A 19,954-nucleotide genomic window follows, 5' to 3' on the forward strand; every position below is an offset into this window, starting at 1 on the left:
AGCAGATAAAATTGCTATGGAGTGCAAGTTTCCAGTTCAGTTCTAAATTCAGAGGCTTGTCTTTTCAAGGTGACTGTTTTATTCACTATTATCCTTGGGAGTTTTATATTGTGTCATAATATTACTTGTAGTATTTCTACCAGCTGTCATATCTTTAAGAAGAGAACTAAAATCCTATTGATTTTGAGACATTCAATAAAACCCATTATTGAGCTGTGCATGATTATCTAAACATATACAGGGGAGGATAACTGGTTTAATTTTAGTCAGGAATTAAGAACATTTGCTTTAGCTTCTTTTTTTTTTAACTTCTGGTTTCTAGCTGGCAGAAACTTCAACAGAAACATTATAAACTGTGCTATTCCTTTTTAGCTTTTTCATTTCTACTAAGTACCATAACTGTTTTCATTCATATCACCATAAATACTTACGAGAGCAAGTGGTAGTTTGCCACTCTAAACACTGGCCATATGGAAAGGAGATAATGTAAGCATTTGAGTCAACGCATCGTTTTGTGCTGCTACACCACATGCATTCCATGCCACTGCTGGTACAGTTGGAACATGTGGTCCTTAAAGAGCATGGCTTTTTGCAGGGCCGAGCATTTTGATTTGGACTAACTGAAGGAAAAAGAAAATAATAAAAAATGAAATTTCACTATTTTTCCTGAATTATCATATTTAGATGTGTGTGTGTGTGTGTGTGTGTGTGTGTGTGTGTGTGTGTGTGTGTATCTTGTCCATTCACCTTATTTATGACTGCACTTTGTCAAGATTTTTCTCCCTCTAGTACATATGCAATCACTCCATAAAATGTAAAGTATGTGAGGTTCTTCCATTGATCAATTCAAATTATTGTGTCTCTTCATACAACCAATTGGTTAAAACTTATCATGAAACATGGTACTATAAACTTCTAAGACACCTATTATCCATCTCTCACTTTGTCTTAGTGTCACAGTCATCTGTCATCGCTGGGAAGGTCTTTTTTTTTTTTTTACTTTTCTTGTATTGGTACTTCTTATCTTTCATAATCTTATAGCAGTTTGTCAAATGCAATTGCAATGAGAAAGTCTTTATATTGATTAAATCAATTTTCCTGACTTCTCTGATCTTCTTAAGTGTCTTCCATTTTCCTCTACCCGTGTTTTGTCTGTTAACATTCTTAACTTATATAACTGTCCTTGTCCTTCTTGATGAATGTTTCAAGTTTGCATTCATTTTTATGCATCCTTCTTGTTGCCCAAGGCTTTTATTGTCCATCTTTCTCTGGCTATCTTAAGGCCACTTTTCTAAAAGGAAAAGATTTTCCCTCTATTTTTCTTTGTTTGTTTTTGCTTCAGTTTCTGTCACAAATGCACCTCATCTGTGTCATACATTTGTTTTACATTTGTGGTTCTGTGATTCTCTAGTTTTCTAAGACTAACCTATACAGTGCACAATGTTTATACTCGCACTTAGCACCTGGAAATTCTGTCTGACTAGATTGCACTATGCAGCTTTGTTTCATATAAAGCTATATCTATACTACATTACTTCAAATGTTTGCCAGTGTCCTGGTATAGAATTACAATTATTTTGCTTGTAGCAGATGTGGACAAAAGAGAATAAATTTTCACAAAATTCTATTACTCTGTTGTACAAGGTGAATGATCTGTGAATTTAGTTTAAGATTCCAGTTAAAACCTTTCAATGCAATAAGATGTAGTTTAAAGAAACTATATCTGCTGGCATGCTTTGTAATCCCTGATATACTTTGTAATTTAAACAAATGCAATTCAGCAACTATCTCCTAGAAATTAATAAATGCTCAATCTATTCATAATGCAATACTAAAGACATGTAAAGTATCCCACAAGTATATTTATCATATAGTAGATTTTCTTACCAACAGGTTTCTCACAGACAAGGCCATCTGCCTTAGCTGTACAAGGATTTGCTTTTAAACCTGCTACTTCAGCCCTTTCAAGATAGGCACAAAATCCAGAATCATTTGGTTCTCCAGGAAGCCACTGCAATGTTGTATTCGTAAAGGGAGACATATCATCCCATCCCCAGTAGGATATGTTAATCTTGCGTAGACCCACCCAAGGAGATATTTTCTGTGAAGGAGAATGTAAAAGTCCATATGAATAATCAAAGATGGATACTTTTATTACACATTACGTGTTACATATTACAGCTATGTTAATGATACTTTACACAACCAGCTTAAATTATGTGAAATATAATTTCATATTATTAAAATACATTATACCCACAGAAATCATGGTCATATAAAATACAGTAACTATAATTATTTAATGTTGGGTCTTAAGATTAATTCTGGAGTATTTTTTTTTTCTAATTTCAAGCCAAGTACACATAGGACAATTTTCCACTTGACAGTTTGTGATACTGACAGATATAAAACATTTAAATGAATAAATAAAAAGCAAAATAGCCACAAATCCTGACAAACATAGGTAAATTTTACACTTTTATTTGTAAAAGTCATTCATTTGGGAAGAAAAACAAATGTTCTTTTTCTACATAGACTTTAAAGCAGGAGACTTAATTTTCCCAAGGGCCTGTATGAGAAACTGATTGTTGTGGAGGCTACTGTACTGCCCACTGATAATGCTCCACCCCTAGTGGTGGTGTTCAGCCAGTTCGTGCCTATTCAAGAGAACTGTTTGTTAACTTTCTAAGCAGTTTGGACACTGGTTGTTGGAAGAAATCTCCTTCCAACAGTTTTTTTTCTACTTTACAGGGATAATCCTGTCAGGAAGGTAAGAAGGAAAAATTCATGTGTCCCTCTGTGTTGTTTCTAGCCTAATCCTTATCTTTATTGTCCTGTTTACAGAAACTGCCTCTCCAATTAAGCCTTGTTACATTGTAACTAAGAGCTGATGATTCTTGGCAGTTCGCCCAGACTTTCTGTTGCCTTAGCTGATTCTCTGGAGTGGCTTGAATTTCTTAAAGGGAAGGGTTGTTTTAAGCTTTTTACACTGCTTCCTGACACTGTCATTTTGGGGTGTACTTCCAAAGAGGCAAGATACAATCTTGGCACTCTGTCAGATTTTTTAAATGCCTTTCTGTGATCTTCCCTTAAATCTGGATGATTTCCTTAGGCTATATTGTAAGATGAGTGAGACTAGCTGATATCTTTAAGTGATGCAAATGGATCTAAGCATTGCTTCCTCTGGGTGGAAAAGGGTGCTTTGTCAGTTCACCGAGCACAGAAGTCTCTTGTCTATGGGGATTCTTCACTCATCCAGGTCATGGTTGTCCCAAAGGTGCTTTTTTCAAGAGGCAACTGGACTTTCTTGTTTTCCAGAAAATCCAGTTGCCTTTTGAAAAAGCACCTTTTGGACAGAAGTTTCTTGCATTATTTTGGAGTGGCCAAGGTGCATGATTGCTCACTGAAAGTAAGATTTTAAAAAAATAGGAGGTAGGGTGTGGATCCCCCAATTAGTTTTAGTTTTCTCTCATGATAATAAGGTTTAGTAACATGGCACCAGGCTTGAAGCTTATTTAGATATCTGTGGCATATACTAATTTTATCATGATCCTGACAAGCTTGGGAGGGTTGAACCTGGGTCCCCTATATATGTTGTTAATTTGTCTCTTTAGCTTGACATTTTGTAGCCCAAATATGCCTACCCACTTTCTGGGGAGCTTAAATGATCTCTCTCCTACGGGGTTTCCCTTTATGAGCAAGAGTTGGCAGATGATAATTATCATTGCATTTTAACTATTTTAATTTCTCAAGGTGCTCTGGCACCCTCCTGATTTGTAACTCCAGCTTGCAGGTATTGCTGATAAAAAAGAAGGCATTCAATAGAATGGTTTAGGTTTCCATGATAGCTGTGACTGTCAGTGTGTATTCCCCCATTTCTAATCTAATGAAAGGTATTTATGGCAGCTTTTTGCAAGCAAAGAAGCATTCCGTATTTTTGTACAGGTAATCCTTGACTTAGAACAGTTCATTTAGTGACCATTCAAAGTAACAATGGCACTGAAAAAAGTGACTTATGACCGTTTTTCACTTATGACTGTTGCAACATCCCCACATTTATGAGAGGGTGGGTGAGGTGAAGCACCCCTAGATGTGAGTGATTGAATTGGCCATGCCCACCCGGTCACATGACCACTCAACCATACCTACCCAACTGGTCATTAGGGCAGAGAACCAGTTGTTAAATTATTTGAATCTTACCACTCCCCACTGCTAATGATGTTTTGCATCCAACGCTGCACCAATGCCTTGCCCACTCTTGGCATGCTGATGCCCTATCTTCATTCCTAATGCTCTCCCTGTTGCTAATGCCACTGATGCTGCAGGCCAGAATGGGACCATCCATAAGCCGAATATGGCTGTGGGCTCTAAAATTCTCACGTCTGCTTTAAAGCATGCATGCAAAATTTGGTTACATTGTATACATCTTTGCACTGATAATTGCTTACTTGTTTATTAAATTTATAAGTCATTTCGATTATCCAAAGAACTCTAGGTGATATATGGAGACATGAACACAACAAAACAACTAGGAAGAACCCCAAACATATTTATATCTGAGAGTCAATTAAATGTAGTACTTAAGATGGTGGCTTATATATTGGAAGAATGTGAGTTCTAGTAACCTATTAGGCTTGAAAGCCAGCTTATAACTCTGGACCAATTCGTAGAAATTGAGGGCCATGAATCCATTCAGTTTTAAAATGGAAAAGTCTTCATCTACAGCCATTCAATCTTACAAAGGTTAAATTTGAGCCAGTACTTTCTCAACCATACTCTAAAAGTATGTAGACACCAAGCAGAATCTCAGAAGTATCTCTTCATTAGCCAGAAATTGAGCTACATAAATAATATCTACATATTGATTAAACCTGATCACATGCCATTATATGCCTTCCCACCAAATATAAATGTTGGGTTGGTCCAGCCAGTAATAAATACTTGGAAGTGTATTGCCTAGAAAAAAAAAGAATTATAATTACAGTAATAGGTTAGAAAATGTTATGAGAACTTGAGAGGATAGCTGGGAGGCTTTACTATATTGTATAAATCAGTATTTTTTGGCAACCTCTAGATATGTTATCCTCAGCACCCAGAATTCCCAACCAATATAGTGATTGCTAAGCTATGGGAATAGAAGCTCACATTGGAAGTTGCTATGGTTAGGAAACATTATATTAAACTATGTCTGTAACAAGGAGGTAATCTAAAATGAACTTAAATGCTCTAAATCATCATGACTGTAGTCTGAAGGTTCCAGCTGGCATATGAAAGAAATTCAAGGAACTCTCAACAAGTATCTCTGACATCTGATAACACATTCAAAATGATATACAGAATAAACAGAATCGGAGCTATAGATATGAAAAAGAATGAAAAAGAAATTACTTTTGGGTGTAGATAAAATCAGAAGTAAGATATTATTCACAATAATATTTCATTAAAAATTTTGATAAGTAAATGATTACTGCAAATGCATTCATTTTTTGCTATTGATTGAATAGCGCATGTGGATTACTTCAGAAAATTTCAGTAGTTCAAGATGTAATTTATTTGAATAAGGCCATGTTTAATATTATATTTTATTTCAGAAATTTAAAAAACAGCAACAAATGGAACAGCACTTTCATCAATCAATATTATAATGACAAGACACAAGAAACTATATTCTTTGATTTTCAGCGGTTCTATATAATTAAAAAAGGAAATTACAGCACAACACACATGATTTGAGACAAAACTCTGATGAATTTTATGTAGTGTATCTGGAGTAATTTATTATTTGAGGAGGAGGAAAAGTAACAAAGTTCTAAACAAATTTATTCATCTTCTGATTAAAACCTTATTTTTAAATATCAGGTATTGAATATCATGTAATTTGTGAAGGCAAGCCTAAATGTAAATATGTACCTATTATCCATGTGTTTGGTAATGCATTACTAAACACAATACAATTTCTTTATTAGTGCAAGAATTATTTTTTTCTAATAAATCTATACAATCATTGCAAAGTCATAACTCCTAATTTTGGCACGTAAGTATGCTGTTTATGAGTCAAGGCTAATATAAATGTTTTGAAAGGGAAAAAGCTTATTCATGTAAAATTAGACTATAAATAGTTAGTCATTTTAATCCATTGATTGTAATAGAAATTAACCAATCAGCGGCTGAAAGAAAATAACCGGTCCAGCTGGTCACTCTTCCAGCTTTTGTGGCCATGGGTGAAATAGAACTTTCAGCATCCTATTTTCTAGCCTGGTGCCTTAACTGATGCATCAACCTGGCTCTCCTTTGTTTATTTTAGCTATTGTTTATTTGTTCATTATTATTATATTTATGTATTGTTTTTCTGCTTGTCTTAAAAGTCAGATTGTATAAGTACTACTACATATGAGAATATTCTATGCTACACTAGAAAGATTAATAACTTTATTTAGCATAAAGAAAATGGTATCTACTGGCAATAAGACATGCTGTGGCATCTATGAATAACATTTATGTTTTATGAAATCATGTCTCTATTAATATAAAAGAAAAATAAATCAGTACCTAGTGTACTAATTGAAAGGATAAAACCAGATAAATTGTTGGCCACATATCCCTAGCCAATTATAAGAAACAGTTCTCTTAAATATAAATGCACAGTTCCAAAAGGAAGACACTACATTATTTAAAGGAGGCGTATATACATCCTCCATTTCTTGTCTCCATTCCCTATACAATTGTTACTGATTGGAGTCTGAGAAAGGAATTGAAAAATTGGCATGCATCTACTATACTGAGTTACTCACAAGATTTATATTTTCTTTTTTTTTCTTTTATTAATACTAAATTCATTGGTAATTTATCCAATAGTGGAACAGCTAAAAATAAAAATTATAAGGATCAATGTAAAGTGACCTTTAGTTATAATTTTCTTTCTTTCCATAAATAAACCTGGGCAATCCAACCTAACTGAAGGAAATGCAATCAAAATGTTTTCAGAAATGATAAAATCAGTGACAATATGCCACTAATGATACCAACTGACATTATTTGCAAATATAGTAGTGATATTAAATTTATTTTTAAAAAAATTGGATTCAACTCTATGAACAATACTTTTGCTAAATTTTAAAAACTAGAATTCAGATCTATATCACTTTAGTATGGAATAATAAAAATAAGAAATCCTTAGCAGCAACTTCAATTACTATAATACATCAACAGATTCTATGTACTTGGTATCTGGTTGAGTAAAATGTATTTTTGTTTCAATGATTTGTCATCACCATTTTCTAAAAAGAAATCCAAAATCAACTTTATTTGACCTTATGAATTATTCAAGTTACCTGGACAGTGTACTTCTGTATTTCATCCAAAACAAACTCTACCTCTTTGGAAGTTGTTAGTGAAGCAAGAATCCCATTTAAGCCATAACAATAAAGTCTGGCATTGTCGTAGTTTTCACGACTAGAGTTTATACGAAGGCAAGCATCTCCAACATGATTCCATCCTTCTCCACATAAGTGAGCTAGTAAAAAATTACACAAGATTAAAATTGTATTTAAAAAAAAATCCACTTTGAACAGCAGAAGTAACCACCTTTCAAAATACTTATGAAACATATCTCATATACATATACATATGCTTTATATATGTTTTAAGGAGGTATTTATATGTATGGTATTCAGCTTTGTTCGGGTATTTTCCCATGCCGAAGCCAAGCCACAATACAGGAAACACAATGTTGACAGCCAATCAAGACAAAAAAACACCACAAAACAGACAGAAGATATTAGAAACACCAATCAAGCAGAACACAGCAAACTCCAAGACCAATAAACACAGACCAAGACTCCCAACCAATCAGGATGAAGAAAAAAACATTCTGGCACAGCAGTAGGCTAGCACCAAATTTAAAACAGAAATGGCTATGAAAGCCTGACTCACAGACAAACACAATACTCAAGCCTGATAATGGCAGATGAGATTCTGCCGAAACATCGCTACAACTTTAAAAGCACAACTATAATGACGTGGGAAAATACCCAAACAAAGCTGAATACTATAGATAGATGATAGATAGATAGATAGATAGATAGATAGATAGATAGATAGATAAATAGAGATATATATGAGGGTCCACACTTGCTAATTACTGCAATATGTTCAACGTGCTTAGAGATCAAGCTTTTTATGATCTAGTCTAACGTTGATATCAGAATATCCATAGCTCTTCAGTATACTTCTCTTTGAAAACAAAAACGCCTGCTCATTTCCAATAAAGTTGTACTAAATCAATGTTTATAATTTCTCAAACATTTCAGTTTCTTCTTCCAATAAGCTAGGATAAAGTTCATATGGCCTACAAAATTAAACTAAATTGTAACATTACATAACCATTTTTCTATTAGTCTCAACCTTCAGTCCTACTCTTTTTTCCTGGGTTTCAGTTACCTTAGAGAGCACAAAACTTAGTATTTCTGCATCACATTTGTGTTACACTTTAAAGTCTATTATGTTTTTCTCACTTTTTTATTTTAAACAAAAAATAAAGTCCTTTTTGAGGTTCTTAGTAAGTGTAGTAAAATAGTGACTAGAGTAAAACTATAATAATAACAATAAAATGGATTAGGGTTGCCAGAATGTCAGGTGATTAATAAGGATTTTCAATTAGAAATGGGTGTTTTGGAACTTACTGAAGTGTTATCCAGAAATATATAGCTACATTTGAATCAAATATAATGAAACTTTGATTTAATGGAATCCCATTTATCTGACTTTGGATGCAAGAGACAAAATATTTGTCTAAACATCCAAAAGCAGGAGCTATGTTCATTGCATTCAAAGCAGTAAATAAAAAAGTAACCCCCCCAAAAAAGTTATGATGACCTTACTTGGAGAAATTTACATCATTTACATTGATAAACAAATGGCATAATTTATGCTATGACTAAAGCAATATAAATCACACACACACCACACACAAAACACACACACACATTGTTGTTATTATTGTACTGATTACACTGAATACTTAATATTACAGTTGTCTTTGTCAAATTGAAAATAACCTGAATTCCTGTTCTGAGTGGCCCACTCTTTCTTTAATAGCTTTAATTGGATAATTTCTTTAAGAGTATGTGTTATTAAATATTCATTATTAAAATATTATTTTGAAAAACTTTTTTTCCTTTTTACCTGGTAAAGCTTGACATTCTTGCTGTCGCTGATCCCACTGGCAATTGAGGTTTAGTGAACAGCTTTTGCAACTAGTCAACTTATTACATATCTGTTCATTTCTTACATGACATTTGGTGTAGTTCTTCACTGACTAAAATATAAGCACATATACATTTTTTTTTAATTTTCAGACTGAAGGAAAAATAACAAAAAGTCACAAGGGAACTTTGTGGTTAACTTTGGGCTGTCCACTCTCCCTCAGCCCTAGCAAGCAGGCAGTAGTAAAACCACTTCTGAAAAAGTTGCCAAGAAAACTGCAGAGACTTGTTCAGACAGTTACCAGATATCAAAAACTGACTTGAGGCATGTCTATGCCCACACATGCAGATACATGCAAACTGAGCAAAAAATTAATGATAACATCAACATCATCATCAACAACAACAATAATAAGCAGCTACTGCCAAGTAAAGTAGGAATTATCATTTAGGTTCTGATCTTTATCTGTATCCATATGTGTGTTCTTCCAAAGTTCAGCAAAACATCTAAAGCAAAGGTTGCACCCACACAGCCATAATTCACTAGAAGAACATTGGTTCAACATATTATCATAAAATAGCCAGGAAGTTGATGAAAGGAAGTTTTTCTTCTTGTAATCAAGGAGACCTGTTGTAGTTATTTTGAGGAAAGGAATCAAAATAAAAAGGGGATTTTATTTATTTATTCATCAAATTTTAAAACAACCACAGATAGCCTGAACAAGGTTAAAAATGGTGTATTTCTTTACTTTCCCATATATGCTGGACAATGTGGGAAATAACAGCAAACTCAGAGCAACTTAAATCACAGCCCTTTCTGTCACATACATAAAATTCAAATTGTAGGTTCTCTATCAAAAAGGAATTCATATTAAGTGGACCTAATGTTATAATTTACAAGCTTCATTAATATTAACTTCTATGAACTCAAGTTAGTCCTTTAAATCAGTGGTCCCCAACCTTTTTTGTACCACGGACCAATACAATCCACGGACTGGGACCGGCATCAGCACGCATGACCAAGGCAAGGCGAGCCAAGTGACCGGCCAGCCAGCCATCCCCTGCTTCTCCCCGCCACCTTCAACTCCTCCTTTGTACCTTCTCGCGGTCGATGGGCTTTTCGGGCTCTTTCTTAATCTCCTCCTGAGTAATGTGAGACTCCACCGCCATCGGGATGGCTCTTCGTTCGAAGCCGCCCCCCCTTTGACGAAACTAAGGCGCGAGGATTCCTTCAGCATCCAAACGCCGCTTTCCAACCGACGACCGACAAGCTCACCTGGAAGCACTTCCTCAAGCGCCATTGAAACAAGATGGTGGTGCCCGCCCTACTTTCATTCTTTGTGGCCCAGTACAAAATGATCCACAGACTGGTACCAGTCTGGGGCCCAGTGGTTGGGGACCCCTGCTTTAAATAAGTGTTAAATGTCTGTTCATAGAAGTTATTAATAGTGAAGCTTGTGAGGTTGTATGCAAAACTTCCTTGTAGGTTCAGAAAACTCACTTTCCCAGAATTGACCCAGTCTTGACTTCTGCTGGCCAAATGGTATCACAAGACTTCTTTTTGGGCTACCAGGAGTTCTGGGTAATGAAATGAACTTTTCCCAACATTGTCAGAAAGAGAAAAATGATCAAGGTTTTAACTCCAAATTTGGAAGAATAAAAATTTTCATAAAAAGCAACTAGAAGAGCAAGGAATTGTCTTCTGACAGACATCTTGGACTCAGTAAAGAAATAAATTAAAAACTCTGGACAAGAGAAGGAGATATCTCAAGGCAGGAGAAATATATATGAATTTCAGATCAATTATGGAAGGCATAAAAATTATGGATCTTTATACAAAAGAGAGAGGTTGGAAGATAGAAAAAGTGGAAATTAGCCCGGAGCCATGGAAAAAGAAGAAAGGGAAAGACTAAGAAATAAGGAAGTAAAACCTAATGGTTTAAAGTATGAGATTAAAAATATTCATGAGCAAATCTGGGTAAAAATAGAACAAAGGGAAAGGTTTTTATTCCTAAAGAAGTGAATTGGATGAGAAGTTAAAGGTCTTCAAGTAAAAAACACAAAGTCCAGTTGCCTTTTGAAAAAGCACCTTTGGCTGTCAAGATTCACACATACAGCAAATATGCTATCTCTTAAAATTAATTGGAATTGTTGATTAAGGCAGTTGTAATTTCCAATTTTAGCTAATATACTGGATAATGCATTTCCCTTTATAAAATAATGAAAGATAAATGTGTTTCATGTTAAAGCCTCTATATTAGAAGGGAAACAAAACTGAGAATTGCAGGAACAGAAAAATTAAGATGCATAGGATCTGGGGAAGAGTTAAAAAGAAATGAGTAAGCTTAGGGCAAAAAAAAATGATTATAACACAGAAAAGAAATAAGGTAGCAACAAAAAAAAAATTTACTGGCTATAACATCAGTACAAAAAGAAGGAGTGGGATGTGGAGTACCTGTAAAGAAAAATATATCATCGTTGCAGTCCTGATAATTTTCAAATTTAAGAAATAGTATTTATGCTATTCTAAGCAATTACTAAACCAAGTAGTATTTTGCTGTAGATTATAAAAAGAAAGTCTCTGTTATTAAGATCAACCTAGAAATAGCGTACGAAGTTGGCTAACAAGGTAATTACAAACATGAAAACACAACAGTACTTAAGTATATATAAACAAATTATCTGGAACGAAAAGTTGCAAAGCAACACAAAATTCATCTGCCAAATATGCACAGATAAATTCTAATAACTTTTGTATACCTTTTTGTATTTAAGTTGGTTAAGACATTATATGTCTTATATGTACATTCCTTATATGTACATTATAATGAATTTTAAATTGCAAGTAAGCACCATCTTCTCATTTAATAACAGTTCTACCTAATCTCTGTTAACACATCATTATCACAATGTCAAATTTCTGAACAGTTTTTAGCTGTTCCTGAGAATGAATCCATATGGTAGCAATCAGTGTTTGGTAAAAGTAATAGGAGAAGGGAGCCCACAATTTTTCTATTTTTTGTAGATAAACTTTTCTGATTGTAGAAAATTCAAAGCTTTTTAAAAAAAAGATTTAAAAAAAACACGGAAAAGCCTTGCTCCAAATCTGTATATAAAAATATTGCTTTTATATTTAAGGTATGAATTACTTTCTGGATATGTCTTGGTAGACTAGTATAAATGCAAATCCAGTAAGTAATTCTTGTGTATACTGAGATTGCAATAGAATTAAAATAATAAATTCAAAATTGATATATCAGATTGATAGGTTTAGGATGCGTATATTAATTCATGCAAAGTAAGACAAAATAGTGAGGATGAATTGCATTTTCTTCTGAGACATGCTTTATTTTATATTTGTATTTAGCTGCTAATCACCTTATTCTATATTGAAGATAGGGAACTAAAATAGCTGTCTAAGGATTATCAAGGATTATCATTGTAGCTGTCTAAGGATTATCATTGACACCAGCTTCTGTGTTTCATTCCCAACAGTATTGTTCATTTCTGGAATGGCACTGAAGACAAAGTGAGTCAGTCATAGCTGAAGCCGCTGTGTGACTCTAGAATTACTTTACTGAAGTTTGTATTATGTAGTAGTAATTGATAAAGTTTGAAACAATATTTGTTTTTCCATTCCTTCATATTCTCTATTGCCTTCTCTATTGTTTTCTATGAGTTATCAAAAGTAATTGTTGGTGGTTTATTGCATTCATTAGTTAATTCCCTTAAGCTCTAGATATATGTACAATGGCTCAACTTGATTATAATGCTTCGTGGTTTCTTTTATCCGTTCCAGTTTTCTAGATATTTTAAGCATTGCCTTGCTCCTTATTAATCCTACAAATGACATTTCTTCCTTCCTGGGTTTCTAAGAATGTCTGGATATTTATTAACAATTAGATTGTAAGAATTCTAAGTACTCATATAACCATTCTCCTAACAAAAGGAGTAGTACTTTTTTCTTACATTTCCCCTTCCATCAAGCCATGATTTCCTGGATCTTGGGCAAGGTTTCTATTTAGAAAAGCCATGGCTCTTCTTCAAATTATCATGATATACTTTTGTGCATTACTTGTTTCTTCATCGTATCTTTTTCTTCTTCTTTCTACTACCCTGTAATCTTTTATTGAGGTTGAGGCCAGATGACTGAATGGAGCAGAGTGTTTATTGGTCAGATGCCCTTCCTGATGTCTATATGGAGTTCACAGAAGATACTTTCTCTTTGCACTCTGATAAACATCTGTTACTGCCTAGGTGGCCACTAATTCTAAGTTGGTTTAGTTAATCAGGGTTAAAATAGACATATTGTTATTACTGGCAGCCCTTAATCGACTTTTGCTGAAACATGTAGTGAAATGACAATGTTTTATGGATGTGTTTATAAATAAGAGATGGAATATGGGCTGAAGAAATTATTGGTTGTAAAGTAAAATGAGGTGAAAAGTTACTAAATTTGTATATATTTGTGATAAGGGTTGGAGATAACAACTTTATTTTTGTTCCTTTTTCTTTACTAAATTATTTTTTCTTTCTATTGGTTTTTTTTGTTTTGCCCTTTTTACTTTTTCTATTTTTAGTTTGTATTAATTTTTACCATGAAATTATAACCTTTAATACATTTATTTTTAAAAAAAAATAATTGCAGGTAATTTTAACAATTAACATTTCTCTTTTTCTCTCTCAAGCTCCATATAAGTGGGGCTTAAATAATTTTGAAACTTTTTTATATAAGATAAGACGAAAGGTCTTTCAGAAAACTATGGAAGCATCATCAAAGATATGCCCTTATATACTTAATCCCAACACTGATACAAATATACATTGTCATATTTATATGATAATGTAGTAACATAGTTTTATCTTTGCCTTTTCATTCTGTCTGTGGACAGCTGATAAGGCAGAGCTGATTCAATATTTAAATATTGAAAGTTATTCAATATTTAACTGTAGCATTTCAAAAGAAAAGGAAGCATATGGGTTAATCTGAAAACAGTGAGCATCTTTTATTACTCTTCTTTTTTCAGTTCTGGGTTCACTAAAAGGAGTAGACTGCCATCCCAACTTCATTTTTTGCATTAGCAAAATGTGATGCTATTGAATCGCTTCACACAGTGCTCCTGGCTACTAGCTAAAGTTCTGCTTTCTACAAAAGCAAAATGGAAATTGCAATTTCATAGGAAATTACCTGCAGAAAAAGTTCATTACTATATATTTCTTATAAGAGAATGAGTAATTTCACTTATTACATATGGTACCAATAAATGATGAAGGGGACATCTCATTGTTATACCAGTTTTCCAGTTGTACTACAACAGATAAAGAGAGGCTTATGGATCTCATGCATGATTAGACCAATGAAAATCTTCCTCTATGTATAGTTGAAAAGTATCTCTATATATTTGAACTTGTGAAATCGTTTCCAGATAAGGCCTTTAATTGGTGAGGTTATTTTCATCAACATTTAGTCACAGCTGTTCTGTTCTCAGAAGTTTAGTGAAGCAAACTTTAAAGATATACATGGTGTAGGATTAAGAATTAGATAATAATTAATGCTCCAACAGAAGCAATAAAAGAGTAACTTTGCAAAGATCGTATTTAGGTATTTGATCATTATATCCAGAGATAACTCAATACGGCAGAGGAATCCTGCAGTCCCATACCAAGATATACTGTCCCTTGAAGTTACCAATTATGATCCTGTAGAATGACTCAGGGAAAAGAAATAGTTCTATTGAAAAATGACAAAGTATAGACAAGAAGGTTTTTTTAAGCTGAAATGACATTTGTTATCTTGTAATGCAGTGTGTATGAGGAATCCTTACATTTATTTTAGCATACACTGTAAATCAAGCCATCACAACTATAATTTATTTTAACATTACACATGTGAGTGAGAAACTGACTTTTATAAATGTGTGCAGTATTCAGATCTCAACCAGGCAAAGGTACGTCAGATCTGACATGGGCACCTTCTGTCATCTGCTCCTTAAAGAAGCTTGCCTTTTCATGTGTCCACATGGTACCTGTATGGATTCAGGAAAATACGTGTTTGAGTTAAGGAGATAGCAACATATATTTAAGTAGTAACCAATAGCAGAGAAGATGCCCATGCAGGATCCAAAGGACCTTTACTTTTTCAAATTCAAATATTGTATATCTTTAGTAACGGTTTTTCACTTTACAAATAAGATATGAACCCAAATAATTGGTAATAGCCTTTTGCTAAAAAGCACCAATTTCAACTAGTTTCATAATGTAAATATTTTTATTATTACTGATAAGGTTTACTGTGAATTACGACTGCTTATGAAGAACTTATAAGTGCTTATATTTATTTTCCACTTACATTTCAAGAATATTTTCTTTGGCAAATCATTAATACATCTTGACATATTATAAACTTCAGTTTCATCTTCTTAGCGGAAGGACGGAAGGAAGGAAGGATGGAAGGAAGGAAGGAAAGAAGGATATATGTACTGTATCTACTAATTAGCAGTAACTATAACTCTTTTGATAACCTTCTTTAACCTCTGGATCCATAAAAATACTTTGTCCAAGACAAATCAATCAATGTCAGTAAAAACATAGAAGTTGTCCATTTAACTGGTTGGAATTTCTATGTTTAGAATTATAAGGGTAGGAATAAAAGAAAATATGTAAAATTGGTGCAGGGGCAAACTAAATTTACAAAAAATCTGGTTGTACCATATTCTGTGTGAATGTGATAGATGGTAAGCTCTAATACATTTACATTTCAGCTGTTTTCTGTATTTTAGCATTCATGAGCAGTTTGAAATTTCAGCTTCATTGCCTTCTCAATAAAGATAATATATGATATGGGAAAATTCTAAACTATAATTTCTGTTTGTTATCCAGCTGTCCTTGCCTAACAGGCCTTAAATTATATATAATATAATATTCTTAGTCTTTCCCTTTCTTCATTTCTTACCTAGATTGTTTATCTTCTCTATTCTAGACATCATACATGAAAAATCACATAACCTGCTATTTGGAAGCTTTTTTTTAAAAAAAGAAGTATTTGTGAAAATGCAGTTTTTCCAATATTTGTGTGTTTTTTAAGATAAATAGTTATCATACACATAAATGGTTTTATCGACTCAGAGAAATATCCATAATATTCTTATATATTTCTGAGATTTTGCCTTATCACAAGTAATTTTATTTTTCTGTCAAAAGCACTACTGTATGCCACTGATAACACAAAAGTAAAGTCCATCACTGTTGATAATAATCTTCAGGTTCCCCCCGCCACCAAGGGAACATATATCAGGGTGGTAAGAAGTGTCTAAGGGAGAAAGGTTTAAGTATGCTCTCTTATTAAATTCAGCAAAATGAAAATCTTCTTAAAAACAATGTTATATGCCTCTAAAATATGGAATATGTCATATCAAAACAAAATACAATAATATTAATAGAGTAAGCACTATTATGAGAATATACACAATTATTGTAAACTTAGTCCTGACAACTGTATTTAGTAATCATGCTATTAACCTGAATAAAATATGCATTTCCACAATGTATCAATTAAGATTCAAAATTAAATATACAGACTCTTAGCATAATTTAACTCTGGAGTTAAACTATGCTACTTTGCCCTTCAAATTCAATATCTAATATAATTCAGATATTCAGTTTAAAACATCATCAAAGATGGAAGTCTGGCCTCTGCATGAACATTTTCCTCAAGGGCAAAATCACTATTTCTTAAACTAGATAGTTCCGTTATCAAACTGCTCAATTTAAAGGCAATGCAGGATATGAAGAGCAGGGGAGTGCTGGCACTTCCAAATTGGGAGCTGTATTATAGTGCAGCCTCTTTAATATGGTTGAAGGAATGGGTGAATTTAACCAATAAGAATATTATTCTTAGAAGGTCATGACTTGCAGAGGGGGTGGCATGCTTTTTTATGGGATGTAGGAAAAACTAGCCAGAAATATTTTCACAGACACCTAATCAGAGACTCATTATTAACTAATTGGAAGAAAATATGGAAAAAACACTATTTAAAAATACCAATCTGGATTTCAACAAAGGAGACGATGATTCACCCAAATAATCTGGATATCACTAAAATGATTAAATATAAGGACCTACTGGATACACAAGGAAATTTGAAATCATGGCAAGAACTTCAAGTGGGGACTAAAAATTGATCAGTGGGCATATCTTCAAATTCAAAGTAGATATAAACAGGACAAGAAAGAATTTGGAATTAACAATAAACTCTAGTAATTATATAAAATTTTATTAGGATCAGGCAAAAAAAAATAACAATTTTATAATTATTTATTAGAAGTAGAATTAGAAGAAGAAATTGTAAAAGGGAACATGATAGCCTGGAGTAGGAATATAGGATGTAGCATCACCATAACAGAATGGGAAAAGGTCTGGGGTTAGAAATTATAAAGTTACAAAATTGGTAGCATACAAAGAAAATGCCTATAAAATGTTTTATAGATGGCACCTTCCTCCTTCGAGATTAGCGAAGATGCACCACAAATGTCCGAATTGCTTGAAATGCAAAAAAAAAAAAAGAGGGAACTTTTTTCTATATATGATATATGATGGTCCTGTTCAGAAGCTCAAAAATACTGGCAGAAAATTAGAAATTGGCTGGAAGAAATGACAAAAGAACAGATCGAATTCAAACCAGAGTCCTTTCTGTTAGAGATCTTTGATAAACAAATATCAAAAAAAGTGAAATATATAATAATACACATTTTGACAGTGGCCAGATTGGCTTTTGCACAATGTTGGAAGCAGCCTCATGTTCCATCAGAGGAGATGATCATTGAAAAAATTTCAAGTTGTGCAGAAATGGACAAATTAACTTTGGCATTAAAAAAAAAAAAAGACACTTCAATATACTACAACAGCTGGAACTGCTGGTATAAATCGATAGACCAAAGATAGACTTCACACTAAAAGGCAAAAGAGGATAGGATAAATCCATAGTAGTGATACACAAATATATGTAAGGATTAGGTATGTGTATATGGCATAAAATAAGGATAAAAAAGAGGCCTTACAAACTGTTGAAGATGAGAATGTTTTTAATTATTTTCTATTTTTTTCTTTCTATTTTCTTCTCCCTTTCTTTTTCTCTCTTTCATTTATGTATGTGTTGTTGGTTTGTTTTAATTGTAAAATCAATAAAATTTATTTTAAAAAAAAGTCTCAAGTGATGACGCTCCCGCAACTTCCAAGGACAAGCTGTTCCAAGTATTTTCCATCTTCGGATGGAAGATACTTGGCTCAGCAAGAGTAGTTTTGTGAAAAATATGGGCGTCTTGATAGACCACATATTAGGTGTCAACTAGCGTTGTGTTGGCAAAAAGAGCCAATGAAATCTTGGATTGCACCAGCAGAGATATCATGTCAAAAACAGAGGAAGCAATAGTTTTACTCTATGCAATACTTTGTCAGACTATTTTTGTGAAATTGTGTCTCTTTTTGGTTCCCACAATACAAAATTGGTTGGATTGAAAGACTTGCAAGTTCACTTTCAACCCTATGATTCTATTATTTCAATGGTACTCTTTAGCGGTAAATATGCATTAATTTGAGAAACATTTTGAATATTAACTGTGAACATTTTTCCTGATAAACCAAAGTGGTTTTGAACTTCTATTTTATTCTAATAAATATATTTTGATTATTTGACATGCATAATTTTGTTACCTGCACTAATCTTGCAAATTTGAACATAGTTTATGAAGAAGGGGGAAACAGGCAAAAGGTCTTTACGTGATTATGATTCATACTTCCCAAATGGCTAGATATGAAGAATGCTTCAGAGTACGTTAAGTTATTAAATTAGTTACTTCAAGTTTTATTGGCAAGGAAAATGGAAAAATAACTGTTGTACAAGTTTCATTATTTCTCTATTCAATTAAAGTAAATACATTTGTAATTAATGTATGATGTTAATTAAGCATCAGCATCAAACTCTGATTTTAATATGACATTTACATTTGATGGCACCAAAGAGGAAGCTAATGATTACAAAGCAGAACCATTAACAAAACCACAACATAGTAATCAACACTCACCATGCTGCAGTTACTGTTTGCAGAAATGCACTTCTTATCATCACACCATTGACAGCCATTTGTATTAGCAGTACAACTGGCACAGTCTGCATATTTGTAACATCTGTCATCTGCTGCAGCTATCAGACAAATGGAAAGTGTCACAAAACATCAAAATGAGAGATTGAGAATGCCTTCCTTTTTAATTTGCACATCTTTAACTGTTGCTATAAACAATATTTATTGTACTATTAATTGTAAGTGCAACTTTTAGTCTAAGATTAACAATCTTTAATAAAAAGCAAGTAATATATGTTATATTTCATTTAAATTCAGTCATGCATATATTTTACTGGAAACTTTTCTAGTTTTAGGCTTACCAAACAATTATTTCCGAAAAAACCTTTTTTAAAAAAAATAATTTCTGTACAATGTTTAAGTTTTCATTGCTTGACCCTTGTGAAGTTTTCATTCTTTGCTCATTAATTTATCAAAGTATCATAGAAAATTTTAGCTACTATTCACAAAATACATTTTTAAATCTGAAAAATTAAGATCTTGTCTGTTTTATTTTATATTAGACTATCTGTATGTTCTTACATGCAGCATATACAAACTAGACAAGAAGCCTATCATCATCTCGCTGGATCTTTTTATCTCATCATATCTTTGCAATAAATGTATTAGTATGT

General features: G+C 33.0%; 1 protein-coding gene across 4 annotated transcripts in view; it reads right to left on the bottom strand.

The window, feature by feature from the left end:
• ATRNL1 (attractin like 1) overlaps positions 1-19,954 on the bottom strand; it is a 497,977-nt gene that overhangs the window by 383,663 nt on the left and 94,360 nt on the right. For all 4 annotated transcript variants that reach the window (XM_026704834.2, XM_087932664.1, XM_087932666.1 and 1 more), the window contains exons 13-17: positions 19,284-19,402; positions 9,184-9,316; positions 7,332-7,513; positions 1,888-2,101; positions 432-620 (exon numbers count right to left, since the gene is read on the bottom strand). In XM_026704834.2, coding sequence (XP_026560619.2) covers positions 432-620; positions 1,888-2,101; positions 7,332-7,513; positions 9,184-9,316; positions 19,284-19,402 — 837 coding nt within the window. The remainder of the gene's footprint in view (positions 1-431; positions 621-1,887; positions 2,102-7,331; positions 7,514-9,183; positions 9,317-19,283; positions 19,403-19,954) is intronic.

The sequence above is a fragment of the Pseudonaja textilis genome, chromosome 4 (genome assembly GCF_049901715.1).
Source record: "Pseudonaja textilis isolate UNSWEBS1 chromosome 4, rPseTex1.2, whole genome shotgun sequence".
NCBI classification, from domain to species: domain Eukaryota; kingdom Metazoa; phylum Chordata; class Lepidosauria; order Squamata; family Elapidae; genus Pseudonaja; species Pseudonaja textilis.